The following is a 21259-nucleotide window of genomic DNA, read 5'->3' as shown; positions in this document are numbered from 1 at the left end:
AACCCAATTAAAAATACAAAACTAAAAATCAGATTGGAGAAACATGAAATAACCAATAAATTAGTTCAATCAATGCCAAATAGATTGCTTGATATAATTAGACACGAAGTTTACAAACAAAATATTAAAATAACTTACTTTTAAATGAAAATATGTGTATTCTTTCACGAACGAATACAAGTAAGAGTTTTTATGGGTAATTACATTTTTTGTTTTTCGGATTTTTAAATAAACGAAATCAAAACTTTTTTGTACACAAAAGTGGTGTAATAAACAATATTTGATAATAATAAATAGAAAGTATTATTAAGAAACAGGTTTTTTTCATTTAAATTAAATGTTTGCGTAGTGCATGAATACAAGTGGGAGTAACGGTATCTTATTTGTAAATGTGACATCATTTATTAGGTAAGGAATGGCATGGATATTACCTAATTATTATTCCAAAATATAAATTATTGTAATAACTCTACAATAATTTTTCCCAAGTTGGACTTGCCAGATCATTTGTGACTTGAATTCTGCCAATTTACACTCACATCTGAAACGCTTCCGCCGACACAGCTAGTACAATATAGCTATTTACAAGCCAAAGCGATTAACTCTACTTTTTGAACTTCTCAAAATTTTAGTGTTACAAACTTGATTGATGCATAAATTTTTATATTTGAAATAAATTTCCTTAATAATTATGCTTAACACTATAAGTTGACGAAAAGAAATTTAAATTTTAAAGGGGACCTTAAAAAAGTATATATATTATTTTGTTAATTTCTTTACTTTTCCTTTTGTGGAGTTTATCGATTTGACAAATAATTGGCCAAATTGACAATTAACTTTTTTCATTGCGAAAATCGATTGTTTTCAATAATTGCAATTGAAATTGCAATTAACAATTAAATAATTAAAAATATCTGTGAGAAAATGATGTTAGTTGATGCTTGTATTAGAAAGAAACTCTGAAAAAGTCAGAATTCGAGTCATCATTGATATATTTGATTAGATCTAAAAAAGAAAGATATTATAAAGGATATAAGAATGTTATATTTCATTAGAGGATGTAATTTGATTCATGCGAGATAAAAATCAACTTTTATTAGCATAGTTGCAAGCCGATGAAGATGTTGGATCTTACGTGGAAGAAACATAAACAGTGGTGGCCATGGCTCCGAGCCTTAAGTCTAGTATAAAAATTCTATCTTAAAAACGAGTACTATTGTATGTATTTTTCACAATTACACTTTACAACATACATATATAATAATGAAATAGGCTATTGATGGAAACAACTGTACCGTCCCAAACTGATCAATCTAAATAAGACGAATAGTAATAATTTCTATCTTTGTTTAAAACGAATAGTCGGATAAATAGACATGTTCTATCTATTTACAACCGTGCGTGGCATTTCTTATTTACATAAAAGATTTCATAACAGTGATTATTCACAGATAATGTACATATCTTGACTAATTATAATTTAAATAACTTGTTCTGAGCACTGATTCGAGCACGATATAACACATTAAGTACTTACAAACATCTATGAATCAGACGATCGTGCAATTAGTCACGAGTACTTGCTTGCAAATATACAAAGAGCAATCGATTTTAATTAATTTAGATTTAAAATAAAAATGAATGAATTGGCTTTAGAGGAATTTAAGAAATCTCAATATTTAAAAAATACAATAGGTGATAACACAAGAGCATTTCAAGATCATGTACAGTTTTAAAATGCTAATTATACCTTTCTTAAACATAGACAAAGTGGACGTAATAAGATGAATTCAACTATACCACGCGTTATACGATTTCATTGCAAACACATGAAAACAAAACAATACCGTACAATTTTCAACAAGAAATTTCTAATTCACTTTTTCAATATATGGGGCACTGATCATATGTAAATCATATCATATCATATGTTTATATCATAAATCTTCTCTTGAAAAAATGATGAACCAAAAATAAAGCAAATAAGGAGCAGCTGGGCAATGTCAACTTTTAATTGTAGATAACTTTGCCCTTGTATAATTTCCCACAAAAAAGCTCGAAAAAAACTTAGTTTGAGTACCACTATATGTATACAATACAAGAAAGAAGAACATAGGACAAAATGTGTTTATTTAAAAAAAAAATCTACAGATGTAATTTGAAACAAAACAAGAACAAATAAAAATAAAAACTATTTATATCGAAGTTTCAGGTTATCTTCTTCGCTGCTTGAAATTGGCATCCACTTTCTTCCCTTTGTTTTGATAGTTCCAAAAGTAATACTGCTAGCATTGGCTTAGAAATGATCAATTTTTCCATGAAGAAAATTTCTTTCTTCGGAGCGTCTACGTTTCTAAAGCTAGTTCAATAACATGATGTTGCCAAATGTTCCGTGTATCGAATCGTTGATTTAAAGCATTTCTCTGAATTCTCTGTAGCATTTTGCATGGATCGAAAATATCCTACACTTTCTGATATGTGTTTGAATTCTTTTTTACTCGTAGTGACACCTTTCCCGTACTAATTAATAAGGTAGAAAGTTTGGCCGATTAACCGAGCCATTTTTGTTACTCGTTACAGATATAATAACATAACTTGCATTCATAATTATTTAATTTAAACGTTAAAGAAGAGATCATTTATATGGATATTAATAAACTGATAATGCTGTACAGAATAATTTGAACCAGTTTTCAATTAAAAGATAACAATTTTTTTAGTTAGGAATATATGTAGAGATTTTGATAATAATAATACCAGAGAATTTTGAGATTATAAATAATGATAATATATAACATATAGTAATAATACGCGGAAGAAAACGTAGTATTGTATAAAAAATGATTGTTCTGTGTGTGAAATACTTGAAAACAAGGTACAACATACGATCAACGCTTACGTGGAAACGAATTTTGTCTGACGGATATATCGATAGTACTGAAAAGGTTAAAAAACTAGTCCTTAAAATTCGACCTGGCGAATCACCCAAATGGTTCATCCATAGAGTTTTTAAGGAACCCTTTAAAACTACGGAGATCATGGATACTATACAGGGTGTTCACCCACCCATGGGAAAAATTTTAATGGGAGATTCTAGAGGCCAAAATAAGATGAAAAACAAGAATACTAATTTGTTGATTGAGGCTTCGTTAAAAAGTTATTCAAAAATTAAATTAAAAAATTTCAAGTCATTCTGAAAAAATAATTTTTGTTTGCGGGTGTCAATTACAATTATTTTTTGTGAATACACATACCACTGAAATCCTACCCACATTCGAGAAAAAAATTCGAGGTGTGAAATTTTTCGAGAAAACTAAAAAATTTCAAATCGTGCTGGAAAAATTATTTTCGTTTGCGGGGGTCAATTACAATAATTTTTTATGAACAGACCTACCTCCGATATCCTACCCATTTTCCAGAAAAAAATTCAGTACGGGCGGAACTTTAAACGTTAATAATATTTTAACGAATTTCAACAAATTAGTATTCCTGATTTTCGTCCTATTATGGCCTCTACAATCTCCCATTACATTTTTCCCCAGGGGTGGCCAAACACCCTGTATATTATAGCAATAGTTCCCTGTATGTAATTTTCGATCATACCACTTTTCCACGTCAACAAATAGTTTGAAAATACATTTAAAAAATGTCCACGTGAAATTTGCGTGGACAAAGGGTATAGCCGAATAAGGGGGTCAAATGTGCCCTTGAACGAAATGTGACATACGATAGATCCATCGATAGAGCATCAAGAAAAAACGTTCTGTGCCAAATTTTAACCCTCTATCTTGTTTGGAAGGGTAGTTATTGAGAAAATTCGGATTAACGAATTTCTGCCTATTTCCCCTATTTAATCGAGTAGAAAAATTATGAAAAAAATCTGGTGCATTGCGACTATTGAGATACGTGTTTGAGAATTTTTTCCGATTTTTCGATTTCAAATCCTAGGTGTGAAAAATTAAAAACGCAAAAAAACGCAGAAAAATACCGATTTCGTATTGAAGCTTTCGAGACACTAGATTTATATAATTACTGTAAATGCATATTGTCATTGGTTATGTCCCTGAATTTTTTCAGATTTTTTGGCAGGGTGCGCCGTAGTAGCAAAAATGAAAAACCGATTTTTTCGGCGTTTTTCGCGTGAAAAAGCAACTTATACTTTGAATTTTTGTATTCCCTTTAATAGATAACTATATTCTGTGGTTTTAAACATTTCCATGTTGAGTAAAACAGTGTATACAAGAAGAAAAGCAAAAATAAGTCAAGAAAAAAAACGTGTTATGCGCGTTGTATTCAGAAGTATCAGCATTATTTCCAAGAGCTGCGATGGTGCAGTGAGTAAGATGCTTGGCTGCGAGACTGCTGCAAACTTTTTGACGCGCGTTCGCGCCCTGCTACGGTACATTTTTTTTTATTATATTAATTTTTTTTTTTTCAATTTCTAACTAAACGACAATGAAAAACTATTAGTTTATTAATATTTAAAAAATATTTTTACCTAAAATATACGCAAAAACAATTATGGAGCAGTTTCTATTCCATCATTTCTCTAGTCGTATATTTGCTTAAATACCCTACTGTTTCATTTTTTCTACGTTAAATGAATATACGTACTTAGTTTTAAAATCGCATACCTTTAATAACTTTGAATAGTGGAAGAAGATTTCTTCAATAAAAAGAACATTAGCAGTCTTTGCATATAGTTACGGATATCATGATGACAAGATTTATGATGACAAGATTTATGATTGTTTACGTCTATTGGCAGTCTAAATTACTTATTTCTCTTACTCGAATACCTTGCAGTTAGTAGTGATTCTAGTATTAAAGATAAAATAGGTGATTTTATATTATCAGAAGAACGTCTTAAAATATTCACGGGATTAACTTGGGAAAATCTAATTCAACTTAGAGAAATGATGAAGTCCATGAGAAATACGGAAAAACGAGCTGTGACACAGGCTATTGTTGTCTTTTTATTTAAATTGCGTACTGGAAATTCGAATAGTATGATAGCTTCAATTTTTGGGTTAGAGCGCGAACAACAGGTATCCGATTTTTGTAAAGCAGTTAGGAACTCGTTTGAAAAAGATATTTTACCATATCATTTCGGAGTCGCGGCTTTTTCTCGTCAACATTTAATAGAAAATGAAACGTCCATTATTGCTAAACAGTTGTATAATATAACAGACCAGCTAGCACTTATTTTTGACGGTACATATATTCGCCTTTGTTGAAATGTGGACATGTGTAACGGAAATGGATAATAAGAGAACAATTTCTCGTCTAAAATAAGTAATTTAGACTGCCAATAGACGTAAACATTCATAAACCTTGCACATCATAAATCTTGTCATCATGATATCCGTAACTATATGCAAAGACTGCTAATGTTCTTTTTATTGAAGAAATCTTCTTCCACTATTCAAAGTTATTAAAGGTATGCGATTTTAAAACTAAGTACGTATATTCATTTAACGTAGAAAAAATGAAACAGTAGGGTATTTAAGCAAATATACGACTAGAGAAATGATGGAATAGAAACTGCTCCATAATTGTTTTTGCGTATATTTTAGGTAAAAATATTTTTTAAATATTAATAAACTAATAGTTTTTCATTGTCGTTTAGTTAGAAATTGAAAAAAAAAAAATTAATATAATAAAAAAAAATGTACCGTAGCAGGGCGCGAACGCGCGTCAAAAATTTTGCAGCAGTCTCGCAGCCAAGCATCTTACTCACTGCACCATCGCAGCTCTTGGAAATAATGCTGATACTTCTGAATACAACGCGCATAGCACGTTTTTTTTCTTGACTTATTTTTGCTTTTCTTCTTGTATACACTGTTTTACTCAACATGGAAATATTTAAAACCACAGAATATAGTTATCTATTAAAGGGAATACAAAAATTCAAAGTATAAGTTGCTTTTTCACGCGAAAAACGCCGAAAAAATCAGTTTTTCATTTTTGCTACTACGGCGCACCCTGCCAAAAAATCTGAAAAAATTCAGGGACATAACCAATGACAATATGCATTTACAGTAATTATATAAATCTAGTGTCTCGAAAGCTTCAATACGAAATCGGTATTTTTCTGCGTTTTTTTGCGTTTTTAATTTTTCACACCTAGGATTTGAAATTGAAAAATCGGAAAAAATTCTCAAACACGTATCTCAATAGTCGCAATGCACCAGATTTTTTTCATAATTTTTCTACTCGATTAAATAGGGGAAATAGGCAGAAATTCGTTAATCCGAATTTTCTCAATAACTACCCTTCCAAACAAGATAGAGGGTTAAAATTTGGCACAGAACATTTTTTCTTGATGCTCTATCGATGGATCTATCGTATGTCACATTTCGTTCAAGGGCACATTTGACCCCCTTATTCGGCTATACCCTTTACTTCAGGTTTTCTTCTATTTTCCAAAACGTGGTATTTCCTATTAAAACTAAAGTTGCAGACAATCATCAACAACAAAAACTTTACGTAGGAATCAAATTTTATTAATATATTTATGTGTTAAATGGCAACGAACAAACTTACCTTTCAACAAACAGTTCTTAGTAACCAGATGCTTTCGCACACGAAAATGGCTTTAAAAACATTGCGAGTTTTATAACGGGATTTATCTTCACTAGGTTTTAATTATCTAGTCATTACCTATAGCGATGACTAGATAATTAAGAAGCGTTACGTGATCGATATTGTAATCCATTGATCAACACGATGACTCGTGTAAAAAGACAAACATTTATTTTAAAATGTCGTACGATTCAGGATGAATACTAAATCCTTATGAATCGTGGATTTTTTCTGATACGAGAAAATATGCTTGTTTAAAAAAAAATAAATGTTAATAGCCGTTCATTATGAAAGTGGAATAAGATTTATTTCTGTTTTAAAATAGAAAGATATTGACAAGAGCTAATTGATTTGTATGCTTTCAGCAATCAACAATAAGTAAATTTATCAAATGTTTAAAGGATATAGAAGAATATAGTCTTTAGACTGGAAGAAAAATATATTTTTGGTTGTAAAAACGGACTTGCATCACTTTCATAAATAACGAATTTAAAAAGTGCACACTTTCACCGATGTTCCCTCGGAAACCGGAAAGCAGATGTAGGCATGTAACTCATTATGTCCTCTGAGAAGCAGGTAGGTTTCTTTAAATATCCAGAGGTTATGCAAAAGTGCAGATGTCTATAAAAACAAGACTTGTCAAGTAAAAATAACAAACTTTTCATCCAACGGTACTAAAACCGCACCTTCTTCACGATGAAAGTATACATTTTATAACAAAAAAATTAAATTGTCGTTAAAACTAAGTAACCTTGGAATAGGGAAAGTTTCTCAACAAAATAGGAATATGTATCTTAAATTATTATGTAATTAAAATAACCAATCGTATTCATGTGAAGTATCAAATATGATTTGATCAGTTAATTACTGTGATAATACACAGTTATGGTACAATCTAACAAGAAGAGGCCCCCCAAGTGTAACGTTGCTTGTTAATAGTTAATTGTATACGAGATATATAATATTAAAGTTTAAAGAGGTACGCGTTTTTTATTGGCCGAGTAAACTATTAATTACATTCGAGTTTAAAAAGTTGATTCCACCTTAGAAATTATTTTCTAAGTTTAGTCATTTTTCCTCGATAACATAATATTAAACATAATTCGCATTAACAATTATTTCCACGGTTATTTGCGTCCAAATGCAAAGATGTCAAAAAACACTTTAATCGAAATAGTCATCGATCGACTATAGAAGATACAAATTATAAAATTTGTGCCAAAAGAGTTGAAACCATTAAAGTACTTCCATATATTGTGGAACACTCTCAAAATCAGATCCGATAAATTATTTCGGAAACATTACTCATTTTGATTATTTACGACAACAAACCGTTGTAAAATTTTCTGTAAATACTACAAAAAATATACTGCTTACTTGAGGCTGATATTACCTATAATTCTAATTGGTCTTTCTGACGAGAAATTTTGGAGCAACAATAGCGATATTTTCTTTTTTGATAATCAAACAGATTTCTTGAACAATGGCTATACACATAATCAGACAACAAATAATTTTGCCTTCTGGTCACCATTGATCTGGAGTCATGTTGAGTTCGTTCAGTATCTTTTCAACCTGTAGAATATACAGTTTTCAATAATTAAAAATAAGCAATACTGTAAAAGATCTCAGAAGAAGAAAGCAATTTTGGTATTTGTAATAATGACGTAGAAGATAATATTAATAATATTATGACATTCACAAATTACTCTAGTCAGAGTATGTTTTGCTAACAAAGCGAATAGATATAGATACTATTAGATATGTTTGTCAATTTTGTAATGTAGCAGTACATAAACTTGTTTGGTTCGAACATTAACATACTTTAAAAAAGTACCGAACAAATCATTATTTTGTTATTTAAAGTTACTACACGTTACTTCCTAAAAATGAATTAAGAAAAATTGGACCTTTTTCAAAGTCTATCTTAAATTTTACCTCGTCATTTCTAATAACATGGGCAACTGCAAATATGTATGGAAAGAATTATTTCTGCCAACGTTTACATTTTATATCAAACAGTCTTTTATCTGATCTGCAATTTTTTGATACTACTTTTGAAACCTAAACGCAAACGACATTAAGTAAACTTAAACGTATGCAAACGTAATATTTTCAGCTCCATTATTTTAGTAAATTTATCATTTCCTAATCTGTGGTGAATTAACAAAGACATAATAATCTATATAGTTCAATTAGTTTCAATGTCATCAAAACTCCACGTAACAAATTAAAAAAAATATGCTTCATTCTATCATGTACATACATTAATGTACTACACTTGAATTAAATAAATCATACTTTACATTTTTCAAACCAGAGCCAAATAATTTCTTTTTCTGTTACTTCCTATTTCAGTATACATACATAAATAGAAATATAGCTTGATCATAAAGAATACAAACTATTGTTTACAATTTGTTGCCCAGTGATAATCAGTCTTTCCAATGACCAACATTTTGATTAATTGTCGTTCTACCGTATTATTAGTTCCGATAGATTAAGCCCTTTTGTTGAAAATACCCATTAAAGGGTCACAAAGATTTAATTTAATTTAAATCAACATCCGGATGACCGATACTGCGGATTAAAGCTAGTTTACGAATGAATGTAAAATTTGTAGTCATTGTTTTAGAATAAAATTTGCCCAAATCTAAAGGGTCCAACGTTACACTTGAGGTCTTTTCCTGGTAAATATCCTTGGAGTTTCGAGTTTGTAAGTTGTAAGGTACAAAGCCGTTTCGAATCCTACTCACCAACGGAGGTGCAGAAGTGGACATGCGCCTCAAGGGTTTTCATCGCTCGCTTGTTGCGCGTGTCCCAGACTCGCAGGGTTTTATCGTCGGAGGCACTGACGATAAACTTGCCACCAGGGTGGAAAACAATGCCGCGCACCCAGTTATCGTGTCCGAGTAGTGCGAACAGGCAAACGCCGGCACCGACATCCCACACGCGGATTACTTTGTCTCGCGAACCAGATGCGAGGAAAGGTCCTTCGTGGGCACCTTTGTTGTCCGCTCCTGCTGCTGCATTGATCGATGCTCTTGCACTGTCTGGTGCCCATGCGATGCACTCCACTACGTGGTCATGATCTCTGAGTTCGACCTGAAGACCAAAAACAAGACACTGTCAATGCATTGTACTGCAACGAATTTTGTCTTGGCTGGTATACAGACAGGATGTTTGGCTAACCCTGGGAAAAATGTTAATGGGAGATTCTAGAGCCCAGAACAAGACGAAAAGCAAGAATACCAATTTGTTGATTGAAGCTTCGTTAAAAAGTTATTAACGTTTAAAGTTCCGCCTGTGCGACTGTCACGCGTACGCAGCTGTTCGCGGATTGCCGTTCTAAAGGCGGAACTTTAAACGTTAATAACTTTTTAACGAAGTCTCAATCAACAAATTGGCATTCTTGATTTTCGTCTTATTTTGACCTTCAGAATCTCCCATTAAAATTTTTCCCAGGGGTGGTCGAACACTCTGTATAACTAAACCAGCGACTTAAGGGAACGCGGCGAAATGAGAACGACAGTATAATGAGAACCAAATATGTATATTTGGTACGTGGAGGTACATGATTACGGCTAATATACTTTGTCGTTGCTCAGTGCATGTTTCGCGTAGAATACCTATAAACAGATCGGATATCATTCTTACACTTAGTTACTTTAATTTTTAAAGTCCTCCCAGGTGAATTATAAGTGCTTAAAATATGTATTTCTACAAATTGTTGCTCTTTATAGTTAAAGTATACGTAAGTAATATTCTATACGTACTTCTTTGCCTTAAAATGATCGATGGGTTTTTCAACCACGTAGTTTAAATTAGAAAAGTTCATTTGAGATAATGATAATCGGCATTACCCCTTATAAATAGTGTAAAATAATTGTTCCCTTAATCGTTTAAAATTGCGCAAGAACGTATAAGGATGACAGTAAAAGTAAAATCAGAAGGCATTTCAATAAATAATATTCAAAAATAATAAGTAGTAGTCCTTACATGACTATTTCAGATGATTAGAAGAGAAAAAACTTAACGAAAAAAAATAAATCACCAAAAGGGAAGACAAACAAGTTTATAGTAGAAAATAAAATGAAAACTAGACAAAAACCAAATACAAAGAGCAAAATGATATATCTACTTATTTAAAGATAAAAGTGGTTCTCCAAATCAATTTCTTAATGATAATGTTGAAAACAAATCGAACACATGCATCGTTTGCAATGGAAATGCAAAATTCAACAAATTATGGGATCGATGCACGTTTGTATATAAATATATTTCTGATTCTTGCCTACAGTAATAAAATATAAGTTTTACTCTGATTTGCTTATTCCAATGATGATTAAAATACATACAGTTAATATAACACTGTTTCTTACCATAATGTGACAAAAATGACATAACTTTCTTATCGAATTACATTTAAATTGCAAATAAACAGCAAAAAAAATTGTCGAAGATCGATATTTTGACTTTAAGGTGTTGTCATTTTCTCAAAACTGAAGTTATTTGATTTTATTTAGATCAGACCATAACTGCATCCTCGTAATTATTCTTTTATAACTTCTACAATTTTTATTTATTTGTAATAAAAAAATTCATGCATATATCCAAAAAATAATTTAAAAAACAACGGAACAGTCTTGTAAAAAATTATATGATTTTTTTTGAAAAAATTCCTAAAAATGATTTATTTTTTCGACTCTGAAAGTAGAAGACTCTCTTAACCAGTCAACTATGTTTGACGATTATATCCGTCATAGAGAAATGGCAGTATTATACATATGTGATGACGACTATATCCGTCATGCGTAAAATTAGTTACCATTTGCTATTTAAATTGTAATTTTAGCGAAATCTAAAATATATTCGTAAATTTCAATGTTTAGAACCTTTGGAGGTCACAAGTCGCCACACTGATTAAAGAAAATATTCAAAGTATCTTCTGCAAAGGTCTTAAATTCTACAATATCCCTGAAAATACATACAAACATCCTAATAATCAGTCGGTGTGATTAATAAGATCGATTGCTTAGTGATTGTTTTTTTATTATCTAATATTAAAAAACGAATGTTCACATCATACTATTATTCTTGTATGACATCAGATCGTACATGCTTATCAATTACTTCATAAAATCATTCGACCTTCCTATATCAGAAAATATTTATCGTTCAAATAAGTAGATAAAAACGCCTGATGTAATACCGAGAGATTAATTTCTGAGAAAATTATAACCTACATTTAACAATTAATATGATTCATTATAATGTAAACACATGAATCCCGTAAAATTACTTTTTTTGTTTTAGTACATACTCTGCAGCGTCTTCGGGTAATTCGAATTTTGTTTGTTGCAATAATGCCTAAACATCAAAATGAACACATAGGAAATCAGACTCTCCTAATTGTATATATTAATATGATTTAAAATGTATATCCGTAAACACAGTAATAACTGTCTGTTATCGCGCCACGAAAAAACAACTGAAGTAATTTAACCAAATCTTAGAGCGGATCGATAATCATAAAATCTAAAATACGAGACAACACAACGAAAAACTTTTATCAGGTGAAGGGAAACTCGTGAAACCTCCATACCCTACCTTCCTTATCGTTGCTTTCACAGGAAAATGCGCACATAAAAGAAGTCATAAATTAAATTTAGAAATCTTTCTGCTTCACACGAATTCACAACAGAATGGTTTTCTTTCGTATACGCGTAAACGTTTTATTGTAAATATTATCCTTCTATATTAATTGGGCATTACTTAAGTATAGCTTGTGTCCTGTTATTAACCCACTTTACATAAAGAGTTCTCACAGCACATGTTAAAAATAAAATTGTACTAATGAAACTAGTCACTATTGTAATTCATCAAAATCTGCAAAACTGTAAGAGATTTTCTGTCATGAAAATTTCAATAAAATGAAAAATTAAGTTAATAAATTTTTGTTGTTATAAACAAATTGTATTTTGTTAAATTTTTTAACACCATGTTATTGTACATAAGGAACCATTAACCTCGCCCATTAACAATTTTTTCATATGTCTTTCCGTTTTCGAGATAGCCGTTTCGAGCCAAAACTTCAAGGGTTGGTTTTACCCCTTTAACGCGAGTTAGTGCAGCTAAAGAAAATACGTGTCGATTATTTTTGGCTGCTTTATAAGTGAACAATGTTTCATCAAACTCGAAGCTGGACCATTCGCGAACATTCCTTGTAAGTTACTAAGGTATTTTAAAAAGAATTGCGGTAAAAGAGTGTACATACAGCTAATTGAAGAGGGAAAAAAATGCACATTATGTGAATTAGAGAAAGAAACATAGAACTACATGTGATAGGTCTGTGAACGTAGAGAAGTAGAAGTAGGAAGAGTATGATAGGTAAACGTAGGAAGAATTTTAGGAAAGGAAGGCCAAGGTGAAGGTGAAGGCTGGTTGAAGCGTTTGGAGAATAAGATAAAAGGGTGTATTTAAAGGAACTGTCGTGCGAAAGTCATTTTAAGTTTCAAGAACGGTGGGATCGTGTCTCGTATTATGTTGTTTAGTTTTGTTCAATGTTTATTTATTAATGGATATGGTGCGTGGAGGAATACATATATGGGAATGTGTGTGTGTAGGTGGATTGCATACATATTTTTGTATGAACATAAGTGTGTTTGGCGCAAACAATTTTCTTTATTGTTTTAATAGGGTTAATTAGTGAAATTAGAGTAAGAACAGAAGGAATTGAAACGTGGTACAAATGCTGTAACGTGAAAACAGAATCTTTGTAATCTATATTGAAATCAATAAAGATTTCTTTATCTATCATAAGATTTTTCGTATCAGCAAAAAGGTGTAAAATAGTTTTCGATTTGTTGTAAATAAAAACATTGTAGGCACTAGTATACTCCATCTACCCGTGCAAGCAAGACTATTTGCAAGTAGAAGAGGCTGGGGGCTGTCGTAAAACATTAAATATATTAAAATATACAGGGTGTCTGGCCACCCCTGGGAAAAATTTTAATGGAAAATTCTAGAGGCCAAAATGAGACGAAAATCCAGAATACCAATTTGTGGATTGATGCTTCGTTAAAAAGTTATTAACGTTTGAAGTTCCGCCTGTAGAACGGCAATCTGGTGTAACCAGATGACCAGTGTAAGTGGTTCTCATGCAGCATGAAAAATTCTACTTACCGACGTTATCGACACTCGCCTCATATAACATAATCGCGGTGCGTGTTTATTTTATGGCATAGTGATTAGTGTTGAAAGGATTATTTGTGGACAGTCGCGGACACTGTAGAGAGTTATGGGAGCATGTATGCTCGCGTGTGGGTGATTCTTATGCACAACATTGGTATTGGAAGTGGTATTCATCCTCTCTCTACGAAAATTTCGTCGGTCGAGTTTTGATATGTCCTTCTGGATGTTGCATGAGAACCACTTACACTGGCCTGCCATAATCTTCCGCGCGCACGCAGCTGTTCGTAGATTACCGTTCTACAGGCGGAACTTTAAACGTTAATAACTTTTTAACGAAGCCTCAATCAACAAATTGGTATTGTTGATTTTCGTCTTATTTTGGTCTCTAGAATCTCCCATTAAAATTAAAATCTCCCATAACGTAAAATGACGTTTAAAACACATCCCTTTACCATAGCAGTATAGATACGTAATAAATATCTACATAATGAGGAAAATAACTTTTTATACCGTTTCAAGCAACTAATATCATGATTTCCTAAAATTACATTTGTGACTCTCGACCCAGGGTGTGGAACGGTTGTAACGCTTTCTCTGCTTCCTATTTTTTACTAATAACTTGAATATTCTTTCATGCACAACAAAATGACTAACTCAATAATGTCAAATAAGTATGTAATATGTTCGTATAAAAATTGTTATTGCGAGTAAAGTTACATTATTTGATATGTCACGACCGCGTAGAAAGATAATTTTGAAAGAGCTATGATCATGTACGATGTAAATGCAGATACATTTTGAGGGCACAATATGCAAGCTACTAAAATAATTTAAAATGTGAGTCTTATATATAACATAGCGATTTAACGATACCTTTGTTTCCTTCGTTGCTACATGCCAGACTCGTATTGTTTGGTCATTCGAGCAACTAGCGATCAGTTCTCCACAGGGACTGACTCTGGCCATCCGTACCCATTCTCTGTGACCCGTCAATGTCTTAACACAATAACCTGTCGCCACTTCCCAGATTTTTATGGTTTTATCCCTAGAGGCGCTCACTACGAAATCCCCTTGTGGCACAAATGCAACGGAGCTGACACTGTGATCGTGTCCGTGCATGGTTTTCACGCAGGCGAATGACTGGTGAAAGTCCCACAACTTAATAGACATGTCCGCACTGCAAGAGACTAACAGTTTACCGGAGACGTCGAATGAAACGTCCTGCACGCTATCAGTGTGTCCCTTCAACGTTCTTTCAAATTCACCGCTTTCGAAGTCCCACACCTGGTCAAACAATAGCAAATTACAAGTCCAGTTTCAATATGAATTAACGAGACTAACTTGCAAGACGACAAGTAGGAACAGGCGAAAGTAACTGGTTGCTATCAAAAAACGAATATTGCAAGTACCCCCATCACTTCTTTTAACTTGTCAAGTTAAGTATTAGTCAAGAAGACATTCATAGCCCCTTGATAATAAATATTATGTCATACTACAGATTTCATTTACATTTTATACTACAAATGCAGTTTTTGCACTCCAAATTAATCTTTTTGCATATCATATTCACCTTTTTGGAAATAAAATTCAAATTCAATCAAGTTCTAGAAATTTGTTTTCTTAACACTAAATTTGGGCAATCCGTCAGTTTTAAGTCACAAACATCATTTGTTAACATTTTAGCTTGAATTTGAATGATGTAATAGAATTATTGTATACCCTCAAAATGAAATAAATAATTCTAATAAAAATGTCAAAGTTTGATAGGTCTGTAACAATAGATTTCTTTCGAAATAGCAACCATTTAGTTTCGCCGACTTCCTGTTCATTAGCCCGTTCGTGTTTAAAAAGAGTGATTCTTTTACCTTAATGGTGGCATCTTCGCTAGCAGACACTATAAGACTAAAAACTGGATGAAAAATAACTCTGTTGATAGGAGCTCTGTGTCCAGTGAGACTGTACTTTTCAGGTGGCCTTGGTATCCATTCAGACGGCGATCGTTTGCTTCGTGTCGGTGCTCCTTCGATGAATTCTTTCTCTGCCTCGGAGAGTTTGGATTCCAGTTCCATTACCTGCGGTTTAGTAAACAATTCATTAACATTTCAATCACGCGTCTTGCTTGGCGTTTCATCGCACTGTCGTTATACACGAAGCTATTATAAGTAACCATGAAGCTAGTCTTCCTTAACCATGCTTGGGTTTATATAATCCGAAATAAAATTAGAATTATCATAAGTATTGTGTTTCTTAAGATTTCTTTTATATATTTTGTGATGTTATGTTTCTGATGTTACCTAAAGGAACTCGTGTTCCTAATATAAAGGAAACACGTGGCATGAATACAAACATGTAGTCCAACTCACGGAAATTGCTGGGTTAAAGTATTCTACGAGTTCATGCAAATATTTTGTGGATTCTAGAGCAAATTCAAAAAGAAAAGTTACACGAGTCTTGCAAATCTATGTACGTCTCCATGAATTCGAACACACTTATTATACAAATTGCAAATTCTTTCCTTGTAACGGTTCACCCTCTATCTAATAATATTTAAATAATTCCAAATGAAGAAATCTGAAAGATTCTAATCAAACAATGGTGGCGGGATGCATGGTGTAAGAACATTTTATTATTTCATTCACAAGAATTATTGCAAATCAGACTTATAATGAGTTGAAAGTTTTATTCAAAATCAGCTCCATAATATAGTAGCGCTTTACATGGATGCTTGACAAATGTCAGTTATATTGTCCGCTAAATAACATCAAAAGGATCTAATGTGCACGGTACACATAGATCTCTTCGTTTCATGTAACTTTCTTTCCTTCTAAATAAAAACTCACCAGTATTGATGTATATTATGAAACGCAGTTAATACGAAAGTAATGCAAAATGTATTAATATAGAGTTCCAAATGGTATAATTTTGTTACCTTCTTTTGCAAGCGTATGACCGAGGTCCATTTCTTCTCCAAAAGACCTCCATACTTTCTCTCCACCTCCCCAGGCATATCGGCTTCTTTCTTGAACGCCTCAAGTGCATCTTGATAACCATTGGTGCTGAGGTAGTCCGCGATCGCCTTATTTCTGAAAAAAAGTACATTTATTAGTCTTCGATAGTTACACGACCTAGTGTAACCATCTTTCGATGGAACCAATCGCAAAATTGTCCGTGGCCATGCATTTCGAATCAGTTTCAAGCTTTAGTAAGTAAACATTTTTTGCCCTAATCCTACCAAAATATGACTTTTGGTCGCATACCGAGTTTCAAGAATTTTAGTATTTGCAAGTAAATTTATGTACTACTGATATTCTACGTAAATGTTACTACAATGTACATTTACATACAGACTTTACAATTACGGGGAAAGGTACCTAATACAATGACCTATAACATAATATTAAAAATAACATAATTTGTATTATCAATTATTCCCACAATAATTTGCAACGGTGTCAAAAGATACCCTTCGGTTAAACAATTTTAAAAAGTTTAGGCAGAAAAGTATCGATATTTTGGGGTGTATTTTTACTCATTTCTCTTTATGGACAAGTGGTTTTTCCATTATTTAACGGTTAACCAAAAATTTGTATACAATTCCATAAATTTCTGTCACTGCAAACCTTTCGCCAGCTGCATAGATGTAATATGTAACAGTTTACTATACAAACCTTTACATTTGTTTCTCGAATACACTTTCGTCACATTTTAAAACATATTTTTTAGTAGTATATTAACTACAACGGTATTATTAATTAAACTTGGTGTTAATTAAATTTTAGTTTAAAAATTTGAACGTAAATAACAGGGAATACTCTGACAATTTAAAAAAAAAGGGAATATAAACAATAAACAAAATTATATTTAAGGAAAAAGTCCAAACGATAAATAAAGTTCAAGGCAAATGACTTGCCAGATACGTCCAATCCTCAGATAGCAATAAACATTGTGTTTCAACATTAAAAATTTCGCAAACTGTTAACTGTTGGTTCACAAAATTATATATGCTTCAATTCTGTGTAATTGCTCAATAGTCATCAATACGCCTATTTTTAAAAGCCAGAACTCTAAACTATTAGAAAACAGGAGTTTTTAAACCATTAAGGAATTAATACAAAACGAACACATATAGAAGAGGCAACCTAATTGTCACTAATGTTGGTTAATCGTAAAAATCTCGTCAAGAAAAAAACTGCATAATCGTATTCATAATACAATGCCTCTGAGATATAAAAAATAAGAAAAAACTAATTTTTACATCGTTACATTTAGTCGTTCGGTCCATGCAACTGTATTCTAATATTTCTAAGTATGTCAATGCACTAACGTATGAATTTTCATATAAACTGATATCGATGCAGTACAGTTTTTCCTCGAAGTTACCAACGACTTACATAGTTTCGGAAACGTTGGATAATGATTTTCTCTACCAATCCACGAATCATAATTATTAATAATTAACATGTTGTCATTATAGAGTTACGATTTTTGAATTTTCAACGTTTGAGAAATACTCGAGCTGCTCTCTTAGGTGTCTCACCTTGTAAACAGTGTACGAAATTTCTATAGGAATAATTTACTACCAAAAGTTCATTAGTCCTATAAATATATGATAATAATATCTGAAAACCTTACGAATACTGTTGTATAATTACTATGAAACAGTGCATATAAACAAGCTCGCGTGTTTTCACTTTAGGAACAGAAATACTTAAATTTTGACAGAGGCAAGAATGCAATTCGTACAAGAATAGTATATTTTCCTGGGGTTTGTTCCATCACGAATACAAAATACAAATGTTTTGCAAATAATTCCTCTTGTATTAGAGGAAAAACCTTGAATTCTGAAGAGGAAATAAAAATAAACGCATACCGCGATACAGAATTCTCCATTTGAGAAATAGTAAACAAGATTATTTAGAGCTAGTACTTGCGTGTATCATTTTCAACAATTACATGACAAATATGGCAAAAATCATTACACAAGTGGCAAGACAAAATTGACACGACATTTTCATTTTGCAATTGTCAGTATCTAACATGTGCGGATATTACATTAAAATACACGATTAAAATGAATTAAACATTTAACGAAACCATCTCTTACTCAGAAGGGCATAACTGTAAGATTAGAATTCACGAAAAATCACATAACCTAGAATGAAGAATTAAATAGATTTGTAATATTCTTCGATGAGAATAAATTTAATCTCGATGGTCCCGATCAATTTAAACATTATAAGCATAATTTACGCAAAGTTGAAAACGTAGATATGAGTAGAAATTTTGGCAGTAGAACTTTAAGGGAGATGATTACATTTAAGTATAATTTTAAAATGCAATAAATGAAAGAACCCCGCACAGATCTTATGGAAAATGGCCCCCGGTTAAATTAGCTGAACATTTGATACGATGTAGTTCATGATGTCTTGATGAAAAGTTCCAATGGTCCCAAGCTCGTAAATTGAACAGTTTCCGAGATACAGGGATCAAAAGTCAATAATAGTGTTTATAAAAAATAATAAAATTGTTTACCTTTTTGGCGTTTTTTTATTTTGACTCCCGAATGGGAATCAGAGGGTCAGGGGGTCAAGGGGTAATATTTAAGGCCCCACAGTGTCACAATAGTGCTACTTACACTGAAATATTTTGAAACGTGGTAGTCTAGAATAAGGCGCACTATTATTGACTTTTGATCCCAGGTATCTCGAAAACTGTTCAATTTACGAGCTTGGGCCCATTGGAACTTTTCATCAAGACATCATGAACTACATCATAGAAAAAGTTCAGCTAATTTAACCGGGGGCCATTTTTCATAATATCTTTGCGGGGTCCTTTCTGCGAGAATGAAAACAAAAAAATATATCGATACTTTCGAAAACATTTTGATTTGTTTTATCAAAGAAAATCACGAAGACAATTTTATTTTTCAGCAAAATATAATGCTAAAAGGACTTAAAAATTTCTCTAATTTGAATCCAGTAGAAAATTTGTCACATGCAATATACAAAAATAAGAGACAATATAACGACATTAAGCAGTTAGAGAATTCAGTAAGATACAAGTGAAACCAAATCGGGAAATCAACATTATAAAAGTTAGTCATTATGTGAGATTACAAAATATTTGAGATAATTAAACATAACTGTGGCAGTACCAGTTACTAACATTACAAATTTAGTTTCTTGAAACAGATTTAATTGTACAAATTTCATTACTCTTCTGTGTGTTAAATAGTAATATTGACAACAGAAATAAAATTTTTTTAACTTTATACATTATTTCTTTGCTTTCTATTATTGTCTAATTATTTCTCAACATTTCTTTATTATTATTATGAAAATTTTTGCCAGTTTCATTCAAAATAGTCAAATTCTTATTGAAATTTCATCCACTGCAAAACTTTCTTTATTTCTTTATTCTCAGTGTACACAACAAACCGATGTTTTCTCCGTTCACACCACACATACTTTACTTTTCCTCGCTTCAATTGTTTCTAAGATATGACAATTTACCTGTCATATGTTTATGAACAATCGTTTCTCCCAAGAATATTAACGAACCTAGAATTATAGTAGACTCCGTAGAATTCTCGATAATGACATTTTAGTAACAACTATTCGCAATGTAAGCAGGTACAATGGAGGCCACAGGTTGAGTACGTGGGAAAGAGATTGAAAGTCGGGCAAAATTATACCGGGGTGAAAGGCCTGAAGTCGGTCGTTCGTCTCTGTTCACCCGCTTCCAGGTGATAGTATGTAGCGAATTATCACCGTCAGTTTTGTCTCGCGGCGTTTGTCTTTGGCAAACAATATCAACAGCAGAGATGTGCGATCGATTCTCTCCAAACAATCTAGGACCGGTCGTTTTACTAAATGAGACGTCACAATAAATCATTTCCGCATTGAAGACGCTTTTGTCTTTAATATTCGATACCATGTTGGCCATTTTCTTAATTTAAACGCTCGTTTGATTCGACTAAGAAACTCATTAAAAGCGAATTCTCGTGTAACAGGTTTAAAAAATCGATTTCTCCTACTTCTCATTTTTAATCTTACTGATTAAATCGGAAATACGTGTTAAATATAAATTCCCAAAATTTTAAGGTCGAATGTCCAAAAGTAACCGAGTTACGAACTATTTTGTGAGACGTGTCAAACAGAAAAACAACAAGCAATATCTTAAAATTTCATTAAAAACTTTAAACGCGTTTTTCTCAAAATCATATTATTCAAATTTGCGTCTAGGAGAACTCAAAACGTAATTGACTGATCAATTCCAAGCAGTGCAACTCATTCTATTAGTCACACATTTCTTAAGAGACTGAACTTAAAATTGTAATTTCTAATATTTTTTTGCATCGATATAAACTCAATTTATCTAAAGAAAACAGGAAATGTAAACTATATAACTTTAAGAAAATTGTTTGTTTTTTGCCATATGTTACATAAGATGCAAACAGGGTTTACATCGTCGAGGAGAT

The 21259-nt window shown here is 32.1% G+C and overlaps 1 protein-coding gene across 2 annotated transcripts in view; it reads right to left on the bottom strand.

The window, feature by feature from the left end:
• Positions 1–21259, bottom strand: part of LOC122402969 (lissencephaly-1 homolog) — a 77109-nt gene that overhangs the window by 7495 nt on the left and 48355 nt on the right. For both annotated transcript variants that reach the window (XM_043406216.1, XM_043406225.1), the window contains exons 3-6: positions 16709–16862; positions 15645–15851; positions 14653–15063; positions 9342–9690 (exon numbers count right to left, since the gene is read on the bottom strand). In XM_043406216.1, the coding sequence (XP_043262151.1) occupies positions 9342–9690; positions 14653–15063; positions 15645–15851; positions 16709–16862 (1121 nt within the window). The remainder of the gene's footprint in view (positions 1–9341; positions 9691–14652; positions 15064–15644; positions 15852–16708; positions 16863–21259) is intronic.

This window comes from Colletes gigas, unplaced genomic scaffold, assembly GCF_013123115.1.
Source record: "Colletes gigas isolate AHSC1104 unplaced genomic scaffold, ASM1312311v1 Colletes_gigas_Sc00002, whole genome shotgun sequence".
Lineage (NCBI taxonomy): Eukaryota > Metazoa > Arthropoda > Insecta > Hymenoptera > Colletidae > Colletes > Colletes gigas.
This window is presented reverse-complemented; position numbering and strand designations above follow the sequence as displayed.